This window comes from Microtus pennsylvanicus, chromosome 4 (genome assembly GCF_037038515.1).
Source record: "Microtus pennsylvanicus isolate mMicPen1 chromosome 4, mMicPen1.hap1, whole genome shotgun sequence".
NCBI lineage: Eukaryota > Metazoa > Chordata > Mammalia > Rodentia > Cricetidae > Microtus > Microtus pennsylvanicus.
Window position 1 is genome coordinate 26,210,547 of NC_134582.1, and position 13,733 is coordinate 26,224,279.

General features: G+C 37.5%; 1 protein-coding gene across 1 annotated transcript in view; it reads right to left on the reverse strand.

The window, feature by feature from the left end:
• Positions 1–1,278: 1,278 nt before the first annotated feature.
• Adamts19 (ADAM metallopeptidase with thrombospondin type 1 motif 19) overlaps positions 1,279–13,733 on the reverse strand; it is a 172,398-nt gene continuing 159,943 nt past the window's right edge. The window contains exons 22-23 of the mRNA XM_075970835.1: positions 5,368–5,545; positions 1,279–1,430 (exon numbers count right to left, since the gene is read on the reverse strand). Coding sequence (XP_075826950.1) covers positions 1,279–1,430; positions 5,368–5,545 — 330 coding nt within the window. The remainder of the gene's footprint in view (positions 1,431–5,367; positions 5,546–13,733) is intronic.

Genomic DNA, 13,733 nt, shown 5'->3' on the forward strand with positions numbered 1-13,733 from the left:
TTTTAGGGAACATGAACAATTAATGTCTCAAATACACACACGTTCCTCTTGCTCCAGAAAGAGACCCTCTGTCTCCCTGTGGCCCACTCTGCCTGCTTCCTGCAGTAGATTCTTCAGAACAGAGGCAAATAGCACCTCTTCCTGCCAAGTGTGGAGATGTGGACAGCCCTGTGAAGAACTTTCTCCCCAAAGGAAGTTTCACGTATTTTGCTAGAAAAACAAAAAACAAAAGAACCGTGCGAATCATGTACAATATTTTATTACAAGAAAAAATTAAGATGTCTTTTGAATGTTTCAGAGAGTTATAATTTTTATTTTTAAGGGAAAAATACAACGGAACTATCAAAATATTATTTGAATCTCATTGCCTTTTCCTTATTCCTAGGGAAAAGAAGAACAAATATTCACTACCTTCGTTCACATGATTGGTGAGCCTAAGTAGTCTGCTCATCAATACATCTTCTACGGGGTGTAAGGATGTAGGTGGACCAACGTTTTCTTTATTGGAAATGTTTTTAAAAAGCTACACTCTAATGGCATGTTAAAAGAAGACAGGCTTTTGTAGGATGCTGCCATTTCTGTCACAGTTTCTCTGCACCCACACCAACAGTGCAACGGTGATTCAGTGTACATCTTTACAGTGCTTCATGGTCACAATGCTTGTGTTCAAGTGCATGTTCGCGAGCATGATCCAAGTCTCTGTCTTGACTTCTCCACTATTAGCATAAAAGTATCATTACAGTAGACGGTCTCCTATACTTGCCTCTAAATCTGAATCAAGTTCAGAATACATTCTCTTAACATTGTTCAAGACTGTGAGGTTTGTTCTGTTTACACATCTCCTGCGGATTACAGAAAATGGGCAGGTTCTGCAGCAGGACACAAGAAAATAGGTCATTTTCTGCACATATAGCTAAGCTATCATGCCAAGGTAGTGTACACACTGGATAACTTAATGGCATTGGTGGAGAGAAAATAGCACCTTTCAGACAGCCCTAAATGAAAAAAAAAAACGATCATTTCTTTTTATTAGTGTACTAGACCCAACTTATTCAATTCAAATAAAATTATTTATGAAACCTTATAGTAAAAAAAAATCAAAATGTTTGAATAACCAAAAACAAACACCACATTAGATGTTTGGCAGGCAAATAAATTAATTTGATTAAATTATATGTAATCTGATAATATTTGGTCTGAAAAACATGCTAGTGTGTGTGTATTTATAAATAATGTAATAGCAAAAAGCTACGAGCCAGTTGGCCAGCTCGCCAGAGGTCAACTCTTCTGTTGCAGCTTCTGGGCATAGAAGTCCCTGCAGGTCTCACAGCAGCGCTGGTACCACCGCATGTCCTGGCACAGGTTCTTCTCCCGGATCACTCTGCAGTACACTGGCCACTGGTCTCCCAGGCACTTGAAGGTCAGGGCAGCTGGGAAACAGAACAAGGTGAATTCACCCTGGGAAGGCTCCTAGGTGCCGTCAGTAGGAACACTTTTTACTATTTTTTGTGGATTAATTTGTCTCATTTTTTTTAACGTGTGTATCTTGCCTGACAGAACATACAAGACAAAAAGTGCCCACCCTGCCAGCAGAATGAGTATATAATGCTCTCAGCTGGGAAAAGTTGAAGTTTACTGCAGACAGATTGCTCACCGCTGTGCAGCAGAGCTTTTGAGTTTCAGTTGCGTTTGTTGATCATCTGTGGTAGTTGCCTTTCCTGTTGCTGTGATAAAAAATATTCCAGTGGAAACAGTGTGGGTTCAAGGCCAAAAAGCAGATAGGGACAGACGCTTGTGCTCACCTGTCTGTCTCCTTTTCATATAGTCCAAGATTCCATCCTAGGGATTGGTGCTACTCACAGTGGGTGAATCTTTCTGCTTCAAATAACGTAGTCAAAATAATTTCCATCATGGATGCCATGAGGCTTGCTTCCCATGTGATTCTAGATCTCAAGCTGATGACTGAGATTAACCAGCATATCTATTGTAGATCTATGTATTATTTACATTTTAAAAACTTATTTATTTTGTGTTATATATATACAAGAATTTTGTCTGCAAATACCATGAGATAGTGCCTGACCTGATCAAAAGAGGGCATCAGATCCCCTGGGACTGTAGTTACAGATGGTTGTGAGCCACAGTGTGGATGCTGGGAATCAAACCTGGGGCCCCTGCAAGATCTGTAAGAACTCCTAACCACAGATCCATCTCTCCAGCCCCTGTATGTATTATTTAAATGAGGTCTTGGTATGTAAACTCTCTGGTTTCAGTCTGAGTGTTGAAATTATAATTGTCTACAACCATGTCATTTAAACTTTTATTCAAAGATTTTAGAAGTTAGGATTAAATTAAAAAAAAAGCATTTTCTCTTCCCTTCTGTATCTACATGTATATAAGTAATCTTTTGTTTCTTTGACGCAGTATCACTCTGTAGCTCATATTGTTCTATAGTTCGTATGTAACCAAAGATGGCCTTGAGTTGTCAAATATAAAATTATAAAACTTAAAGTTCCCAATCATGGTACTTGTGTTTTAAGGTATATCTTTCTTACAGTTTGAATGAGAAATATCCCCCATCAATTCATTGATTTCAACACTTTGATCTCTAATTGTTGGTGCTGCATGGGAAGGATCTAGAACATTTAAGCCATGGAGCCTTGGCGAAGGAAGTAAGACACCGGGAACAGGCTTTGAGATTCTACGGTTTGGCCTCACTTTCTCTCTCTGCTCCCTATGTGTCCATAAAGTGTGATTGACCGAACTTATGGTCAGCTGCCATACTTTCCTTCAGCCATGATGGATAGAGATATAAATGACCCCTTTCTTCCCCAACTTACTTTTGGTTAGATTATTTACTGCAGTAATAAAGAAAAACCAACATACCCTTCAAAGACTAACAAGTAAAAGATATGTAATTTTAATAAAACCCCTCCCTTTATTTTATGGTTTTCTCCTAAATTATACCTCACAGATTCCATGTGGTTGATAGAAAAGGTTGCATTTTATTGAAAGCATGCATTTGAGGTACCTGTCTTAGAACTGTTTAACTTTTGTCTTGATTAATGTTATTTTATTTTAACTAATTATTTCAAAGAAACATTAATTATTAGACTCAAAAAGAATTGTTGTGTTTCCATAAAAAAAACAAGTTTACCCATTTCTTTGAATTTTGTAGTCGTATGATAAATTGCCCCCTTTTATTTGTCTATTATTTAAATAGTGACATCATTTAAATGGTTTTCTCAGAAGTTATACACACAGGTGAAAAAACAATCCACTGGTTGCCAGGTTGAAGTGATTTTAAAGGTACTAATTGCCACAGATATAAAAGAAAATGCAGTCATTAAGATTTTCCATGCAAATATAGGTTACCTGCATATATTATAAATTGATTATAAATTAGATTATATTAAAGAACTCAGACTAGCTACAAAAATATTTCATGACATTAAAATATAAGTAACAAAAGATTGTCAGTAACAAATACTGTATGTTCTCTCTCCTATGTGGTTCCTAGGTTTTAATTGCTCTGTGTGTGTGTGTGTGTGTGTGTCTATTTCTGTGTTAGCGAAGTGTGCGGAGAGGCCAACAGGAACAAGAGAGGCTGTAAGGGAGCAGGATGGAAAGGGTAACAGAGCACATATGATATGAAAATGGAAAGAGCAATACTGGGGATGAATGGTACAGTGGGTACCAGAGGCTGTGAGGATGAAGGGTACAGTGGAACTGGTGGTCATGGGGATAAAGGGTATGGTGGGTGCCAGTGACCGTGGGAATGGAGGGTACAGTGGGTACCAGTGGCCATGGGGATGAAGAATGCAGTGGGTGCTGGCAGCAGAGAAATGTATAAGGAGGAGGTAGGTCAACCAGAACTAAGTATGAATGAAAATGTCAAGAAACCTGTCACTTTTTATGTTAATTTAAAAATAAATTTTAAAAAACACAAAAAGTATTATGTTAAATATGTTAAAATATTGCCAAGGCTTGTAAATTTATACTTCTATCCTCAAAGACAAGAAAAGCACCTCACATTTTGTTGTGTAGACTTAGATGCTTGTTTTGTTTTTTTTTTTTAACAGGAAACTGCTTTTATTCTGCCTCTCTTAAAGAAAAATTGCATCCAAGATAAAAAGGACGGCATTGGGCATGGAGAAATTTAAGGTTTATTCCAAACTTTCCCTTCCCACAGACATCATCATAGTTGATAGTGGGAGACTAGACTGAAGCTTAAATTCTGCTGCAACATAAAAAATTTGACCTTAGTAATACCACTTTTGGGCATATATCCAAAGGATGCTCAACCGTGCCACAAGGACATGTGCTCAACTATGTTCACAGCAGCTTTGTCTGTCATAGCCAGAACCTGGAAACAAGCTAAATGCCCTTCAACCAAAGAATGGATAAGGAAAATGTGGTACATTTATACAATGGAGTACTACACAGCAGAAAAAAAAATAACAACATCTTGAATTTTGCAGGAAAATGGATGGAGCTAGAAAACCTCATTCATTTTGAGTGAGGTAACCCAGATCCAGAAAGACAATTATCACATGTACTCACTCATAAGTGGTTTTTAAACATAAAGCAAAGAAAACCAGCATACAACTCACAACCCAGAGAACCTAGACAACAATGAGGACCCTAATAGAGACTCACATAGATCTAATCTACATGGGAAGTAGAAAAAGACAAGATCTCCTGAGTAAATTGGGAGCATAAGGACCTTGGAAAGGGTTGAAGGGGAGGGAAGAAGCAGAGAGGGGAACAGAGAAAAATGTAGAGCTCAATAAAAATCAATAAAAAAAATTGTAAAAAAAAAGTTGATGTCAGGTAGTGTGCCGTCAGTATTTCCTAGACTTAGCTTTGAGTTAAATACTTCATGGAAGGAAAGGAGTTTTTATGAAATGTTTAAAAACCCATCTCTGGATATCTAACTCAGATATGAGGCTCAGCAGCAGGTACCTTTACCTGCCGAGTCATATAGAGCCATATGCTCAGCCTTAATGCAGGGGCAAGGGATAGGTCCTGCCTCAACTTAATGTGCCAGCCTTTGGTAACTTCCCAAGGGAGGAGTGGATGAGGGGTGGGCTAAAGTGGGAGGTGAGGAGGGTGGGAGGAAGGGTGTGAGGGAGAACTGTGATTCGAATGTAAAATGAAATAAAAAAATAAGTGAATAAATAAACAAAGTGAAAACAGAAAACAAAACAAAAACCCATCTGTGATCATTTGGACTAAGTATATTAAAATAGACCCAACTTAGAACCAAGTTAAATAGCACAGTTTAATAACTGCTGAACTTTAAAGAAATAAAAGGCCTAAAGGATTTCCATGTTTCTGGCACCACCCACTCTGTGACGGGCTTACCCAGTCTTGGTGATGTTATTGTGTTTACATTTATCTTCTCATTGCAGGGCTGAAGGTGACACGGCCGGTACGCAGCAGGTTTCTCTGAGGAAAAGCATTCATTTCCATGTCTCCCTGTGATCTTATGCATGCACTGGATGACACGGGACTGCATCCCTTTGCCGCAGGTGATGGAGCACTGGGGAAGAAAGGGTGTAGGAGTTATCTTGATGTTTTCCCTGTCTGAATTTCAAGTCACTATCCATTGAGATGACTGAGAAAATATAGTTACCTTAAAATACGGAAAATTACGTGTAAGAGGAATATGATTGTGTTTATCCGAGGATTATCTCTTTAATATATTATTTTTCTATGTAAAGAGTTACTCATAACCCATGTATGTAGAGGTCATACATACATGCTCACTAGGCAGCACTAAGTGAATTCAGTGGGTTTAAAAAAGTAAACCATGAATTTAGGAGGTAACAGTGAGGTAGGATAGGGGAAGAATTGAAAGGGAGGGAATGGGGAGGTGGGCCTCAAATATATTAAAGAAAATGGAAGAAGTCAGATATAAGTAAAGAAATGAGTTTAAATAAAATTTAGGTTTTCATATTGTCCCAATTATCTGTGTTCAGTTTGTGTAATAATAATGATTTAAAGCATAGAGGCACATATGTAGAGTCACTAAAAATGGTGTACAGAGGTTTTTATAAAATATATGCATGTTTTTGATTATCTGTTCTTTATTTTCTTATGTGCATGTGTGTTTAAGCCAGAGGAAGACCTCAGATATCATCCTCCAAAACACCATCTACCTCCTTTGAGGGGAGATCTCTCATTGGCTGGAGTTTGTTGAGTAGGCTAGACTGGCTGGCTGGGGAGCCCCAGTGAGCCTTCTGTCTGTACTACCCAGCACTGGGATTATGGGTGGTGGGCACTAGAGCTCAAACCAAGTCCTCCTGCTTGTGACACAGGCCTGCCACAAACTCTGCTTCCTCTGCGACTTCCAGGAAAGATGCTGTTTAAAGAGGCAAAAAATAACTAAAGCATCTATAGGGTAAGAATACATGGAAAGGTATTCTGATCTATATTCCTAATATTTCTGTAGAGTTTCAGGGCAATTGGGATCTTTTAGAAAGTGAAAGGGTTAGAACACCTCTAGAGAGGAAAGGTTCCATTTGATGAGACAGAGGAGGACCTCAGCCGTCCTCAATCATTTCCCCAGAAAAGCCTGGAAATTTCACTGACCCGTCCTAATCCTTCCACCTCATAAGACTGCAAAAGATGTGAGTGAACGGAAGCAACACATCTTTTCTCCCCCAGAATTACTAACAAAACCAAAATAACTAAAGATGACAACAGAGAATTAGCTGATAATGGCTAATTTAAGTTTCAGGAATACTGGAATAAGAAAAAGAAAACTTTAGTTGCAGTTCATACAAAAATCAATTTTGTAATGATTGAGCATAACTTGAAAACCAATACAGTACCCAAGGAATAATGTAAATTCTGTAATTTGTTTAAGTAAGCAATATTAAGTCTGCTATTGAAACTAATAAAATAAACTTTATTAAATTAAGTATTTAATGCTTTTAGAATTTTATTCCCACTAGAAAATTTCAATAATGAAACAAAGTCTAGCAGTAATAATTATTTTCTTTCTAAAGTACAGTTTGGTAAAAATTTTATCGCTCATATAAGAAAAGAGTGAGCAAATATTTGAAGAGAGACAGCTGGGATCCCAGGGAGTCTTCTACACCTTTTCACTCCTTACAGAAGACAAAACTAAACAATTGGTATTTTCTCAAATGACATCACTGTGATTAAAAACAGACAGGCATTAAAAGAGAAAGCCAAAATAATTTTGGCACTGGAATTAAGAGACTTTGATTTCAGTATTGCCCCTGACAACTAATGTATCTGGGACTTATTATTTTCCCGTTGTGTTAAGCAAGGTATTGCCGTTGATCTCAGCAATAGTTTAAGTTCTAACCTATGATGGAAGTAAAACATCTACATAATCTATTATCATTGCTACTGCTATTCAGTAGTTTTCCGGAGTTGAAGCTGGATAAGAAAAGACTTGTATTATTAACTAATGATTCTCCAGGAACACTGAAACAGTCTGGCAAAAATTATGTTAAACCATCTTCAAAATTATTCTCTGCTTGAGTGTCTCTGAATGCCCCCATCAACTGAGGTTTTAAAAAACATTTATTGATTAACCATTATGTTCTGGATCCTATACTGAAAATAAAGCAAATGAGATATTTATACTGCTGACCTGGTATTGTATTTAATACCCTTTATTAACAAAACACAGTGACTAATGCATGGAATTAAAAATGGATTACTAAATGCAGGGGGAATCCGGTGGTTTCATCCACTTTATGCCAGTTGTTTAATATTTAAAATAATATTGTATGTTACAAAAACACGGTTTCCTTTGAAACAAAAAGAAAGTGGTATTACCCTTTCTGAAAGCCTTGTACCATGCAGTCCCAACACTAGCCAACACAGCACCAGGCTGTCTCCTGTGTCAAAGCACTGTCGTTTAAAGGTTGTATGTGGCGTTTCCCAACCAAGGAATGCATAAAGAAAAGGTTTACATTTACACAATGGAGTATTACTTAGCTGTTAAAAACAAGAGCAACAGGAAATTAGAAAGCAAATGGATGGAACTAAAAAAAAAATCATCTCAAGTGAGGCAATCCAGACCCAGACAAACATGGTGTATACTCACTCATTAGTGGATATTAGCTATAAAATAAATGATAATTATGCTACAATTCACAACACCCAAAGAGACTAGATAACAAAGAGGACTCGTGGGGGCACATGCAGATCTCCCTGGTAAGAGGAAATAGAAAAGATTTCATGAGTGGACTGAGAGTGGGTGGGGAATAGAAACATGAACGATCAGATTGAGGGGTGTGGGGCGGAGGGAGAGAGTACTGAATGAGAGTACTGGAAAAATTGGGGAACATTTCCAAGTCAGGTAGAAGCCTGGTGCAAGGAAATTTTCCAGGAATCTATGAGGATGAGCCCAGCTAAGACTCCTAGCAATATTGGATACGTATCCTGAAGAGAACATCTCCTGTGACCAGTTAAGACTTCAAGTGGAAGGAACGGGAAACTAACCCAGTCACATAACATTTGACCCACAGTCTGTCCTGCCTATGTTGCTCCATGGTCTCTGCTTCAGTTCCTGCCTCTGGATTTACCTTGAGTTCTTGCCGTGGCTTCCCCACAATAATGGACCATGATCAGGACTTCTAAACTAGATAAAACCTTTCCTTCCAGTTGCTTTTGTTCATAGTGTTTTATCACAAAAACAGAAAGCAAACTAGAACATCTTTCTATCTTACTATAAAACACAGAAATGATATTCTTGTTAAAATTCTTGTTATATAGCATGAGTCACATCTCTTTGCCTTAACGATCAATCATTGGCACAGTTTGCCTTTGGATACAGTGACCATACAATTTGTTGCCCATCAGGACTCCGTGGAAGAAGGCAATGCTTATAATTATTTTAAGACTATAAAAATACAGTTGGACAGTCTAGAGTAAATGAGAACATACAGTTACCCTATGTATAGGAAAGTTATGAACAAAATTACGTATTAAACAATAACACAAATGGGTTCATTAGTACCTGGTTGTCTAATACTGTTTAAATAGATGCATAATTGTTTCCTCAAAGCTCCAATAAATTTATAATCATAAAGCCTATTTCATTAATTCACTCAATAAATATAAACTCAAAGGTGACAATGTACCAAGTCCTCTTTTGGATACTCAGATGTAGGAGTACACAGGAGAGAAAAGGCTATTTCACGCTTAGGGGCTTGCATTTTTATGGCCAGTTAAGGTAAGTAAGAAACTAGTCAAATATATTATGTTTGCAGATGTAACCAGGCTCTGTGGAGAAAACAAAGACCCTGAAGGAGAATGGAGGAGTTTGGGGTAGTGGGTTTTGTTGCTCAACTGAGAAAATGGAGAAAGATTCCTGAAGAAAGCCTTCCTCTCCAGGCACAGGCCAGCCATGAACACAAGCCCGTGGATTCCAAATATTTGCTTCTTTCCACTGAATTCCTCCACTTATACCTGTCTGATTATTTTTGCCATATATTATGTATTTTCATACATTTATGAGTTACAATATGCCAAATTGTTCAGTAGAAGTATGGCAGCATAAGGTGGGGTGTTTCTTCATACTGTGAATCAATTTAAAAATTTATCTCTCTTATCTCCATTTTTCTTTCTAATTAACCTTAATCTTCACATATATCATGAAAAAAAATTAAATATACTTGAAACATGGCAACTCCTTTGACTTCTAACAAAGCAAAATTGTTAAAATAACAAATCCAATTCACTAAAAAAAAAAATAACAGAAAAATCCAAGCCATACCAGACCCCTTGCCACTGAGATTACATTGGCAAGGAAATAGTGCTAGATTATTGCTAACATAGAGTCTTGAATTGTGTATTGTGAAAATCCATTTCCCAAACTTTAATATTGCCCCGAAGGACCCTTGCAGCAAAACAGCTCATGATTCAATCCTTCATTCTCATCTGTACAGGAAACACAATCATGTTATCCTAGCTTTGCGGTGGTGATCTTTCAAGCAAATGTAAGAAGGTAAGTGTAAAGAGGAAAAAATTTCTAAAAATGCCTTTGGACATTTCCTTGTTGACAGAGCAAACAAGGCACATAGAAAGTCAATGTTAGGAATCCCTTCTCTCCATACAGAAGGAACTCCAATATCGTGATGCAAACTTTATTTTAACTAATATTCGTCATGACAGGTTACACAAGAAAAGAGTCTCCATGCTTTGACATAATTGAGCAATGTTTAGAAAATGTCACTTTAGATTTTTCTAAGAGAATCAGTATTTTCTTCTGTTGAGACACAGTGAAAATTTCTAATACTCAAGTCAATTACATTTACACCTCAGCTCCATATTAAAAATTAAACATAAGAGAAATTTGCTCAATACTTTAATTCCTATGAAGTATAAAAATGATTAGTTTGTTAAATAAGGGCCACGGAAAGAAATATCGGTCAATCAACCTGTTATCAACAATAATTGATAATCCTTTAAAATAAGATGTTTATCATGCCAGGCAGGTCTGTATGGTATTTTGCAAAGTCCACAGCTGAGTGTGACTGGTACCGTGTGTAGCACCTTCCAGCATTCTGAGAACTAGAAAGCAGGAATGAGGCTTTCAGGTCAGTACCAGCTTGATATCTTTATATTCTAGTAGATACATGTGTGGTGTCTCCAGCAATGGGGTCCTACCATAAAGTTCTTGAGGCTAGCAAGAACATCAGGAAGAGCTCATAATATCTGAGGGTCAATGGGAACTCATAGCCACCAACGATTCTGAGTAAACTCGTTCCTGACATCAATTTTTTTTATTTGTTATGCCTATTGGGACATTATTGTCTCATTATAGGGTAACTATTTAAAGTCTTTTCATGTATCTCTGTGCTTATATTTTGGGAAATTTCTGCAGTAGTAGTTTGTCATACCTACAGAAGGTCTATAGAGTTACTTACCACTCCCTGTATTCTCTTCTCTACCCTGCCCTATGCCAAACCCCATTTAACCCATTATTCCCATTCCCCTTTGTATTACTGTGTTCTAAGTTCTAATCTTTGGAAGTTCCCACTCTCTCTGGCTCCTTAATAATTTCCATGCCTACTGGTACAGTAGTAGCATACCTATCATGAGAATAGCCAACCATTTTCTGATTGATGTTTAGCTTCTCCCCACAGACAGAATCCATATCTAGTGCAGTTTTTTTTTCACTATTGTATGGTTGATGAGACAAAGTAATAAACAGATTCCAAATGACTTTCATTACATTCACAATCAGTGCATCTCTCAAAAGTCATCAGAGAAGTTTCTAGCAGCAGATGGGGAAGGGAAGGATGTAATCAAAATATAATACATGAAATTTCAAAAACTTATTAAAAAATTTAAAAGTGTACATTGTCAAACCTTATCACTTTTATCTTAAACCTTGGTGTGTTCAAAACGTGGGCCACCGGTGGCGGGGAAGAGACAGAAATCTTTAATAAATAAATAAATAAATTAAAAAAAATGTGGGCCACATGGTTCCTAGGATAGACATAAATGTGGCCTACGCTTTTGTAGATTGCTTCAGGATACTTACAATACAGCTGGATATTCCCATGGCTTACATCCTTTCTGACATTCTTATGACAGGTAATAAGAACTGACTGGGTCCTAGAAAGCTTACACTGTAAAAATTTCTAATGCTTCTAGGAGGGACAATAAAAGGAAGAAGGGGGGAAAGTGCTTGAATTAAAGAGTATCAGAGCAGCTGTTTGATTCTTGGCACAAAAGAGCTCAATATATATAATACACATATATACTGGTGTCAGAATGAAATATTTCTAGAACTGAAAATGTTATTTTACCTTAATTATGGCACTTTCAAAATATACACTGAAATAGTGACGAAATATACTATATCAGCCAACTATTGTTACAGAAACATTTCGCATTTGTTAATGCAGCTGCAACTTGAAGCAACATGTTATTTTTGACATGTTTTGGGGATAAAATAAGACTTTTATATCCTTCTGCATTGAGTATAGCTATAAAGGTGATATTTGGGGTCTAAGCTAGTTATCTCTCATTCAATCCTTAGATTACTTAGCTATTTGGAACAGATGGGGAATTTGAGTATATAGCAATGTATGGATTTAGATTATATGATCAATAATTTGTCATTGAACTTAAGAAGCATTAATCTGTATAAGTTACAAGCAGTTCTCAGGGGATAAGAAATTCTTCTAGCTGTGAACACTGTAGAACGTCACCGAAAGGTTTTATCAGAAAGGCACAAGACCAGATAATAAAATTATCTCTAATGAGTTTTTATTTAAAATTTGCTAGATTAAAAAACCTAACATAAGTTTAGTTTATTTTTAAATTTCTTGAAAATAAGAAAAACAATCATTCCATGCATTTAAGTGTTAAAAATAATATTTCTCAGAGTTGGCCCGCATAGAGATTACCCAAGATTCCTTACTTCTAGAGAGTGCCAAAGATATATATTTTGGACAGAATGTGTTTTCTCGAGGCCAAACACTAAGGAGAGCGCTGTAATATTTTACTCATTTCCAGCTGGCTGTTAGAAGAAATAGGAATTCCTAAATTAAGGGAAAATTGTCCCTGGCAGGGCTTGAAATTTTTTTTAACTACCAATATAATGGGGCAGTCTTTGAAAACATGATCTAATCTGTACTGGTAAGTGCCAATCTGTAACGAGGTTGGCAGCCCTGACTCGGGGAATTTGTCTCTGGGAGCAGATGAGATATTCAAAAGTGGATTAACAAGAGTGGAGGAGCAGGCCCAGGGGAGAGTGGACCTCAGGGGGACACTGAGCAGTGACTTCCCCTGGAAATGATTAGGGCAGCATTCCTCGTGGGCTATGCACATGCTTGGCCGTTCTCACTCAGCTCTCTAATGAAGTGAGTGTGAACCATGCACACGAAAGGACACAGGTTGGCCTTGTTCCCTAGGAAGAACTGATTTTGGTCGGGGATGTTGGTGTCTGTTTTAGAATAGTTTGCTTTATTTGACACACAGGTGTTTGGAATCAATTCATTCCCGGATGTCAGATACAGGATGGTGTTGTTTTCTTCTCTTTCTTCTTTCCCTCCCTTCCTTCTTTCTTCTGTCTAAGGGTGTAAGTATCCTGCCATGGCTAATGAAATGTTAACACATAGCCAGAGTAAGTCCAGAAAAGGTGTGTGGCTAGATCACACACGTGAAAGGGCTGTGAGCCCACAACTGGCATCAAGTGGGCACTGATCAACACAGCAATGGGAGGAATGAGAAAGTCGGGTTCCATAAAGAACCAGCCAACCAACAAACAAAAAGAAAAGTTTCAGCTACATTCATCAGTTTATTAGCTCTCAGACTGAGAGGGTCTGACAGATGCTAAAAGACACAGCCCTTGTATCCAGATGGTTCTCTCGTATCATCATCCCCCACACAGCACTTTTGCAGTCTCAGTGATCAAACTTTATTTTAAATGGAAATTCTTTCCAGGTCTCATTCAACAGGTCTGACAAATGCAGACCAGATTTATTTATATATTTTTTTCGTTTTGGCTGTGCAAGAGAGAGAAATGAATAATTTGAATTTTAAAATTAACTTTACATTGCCGGGCGTTGGTGGCGCATGCCTTTAATCCCAGCACTCGGGAGGCAGAGGCAGGTGGATCTCTGTGAGTTCGAGGCCAGCCTGGTCTACAAGAGCTAGTTCCAGGACAGGCACCAAAAAATAAAAACAAAACAAAACAAAAACAACAACAACAACAAAAAACTACAGAG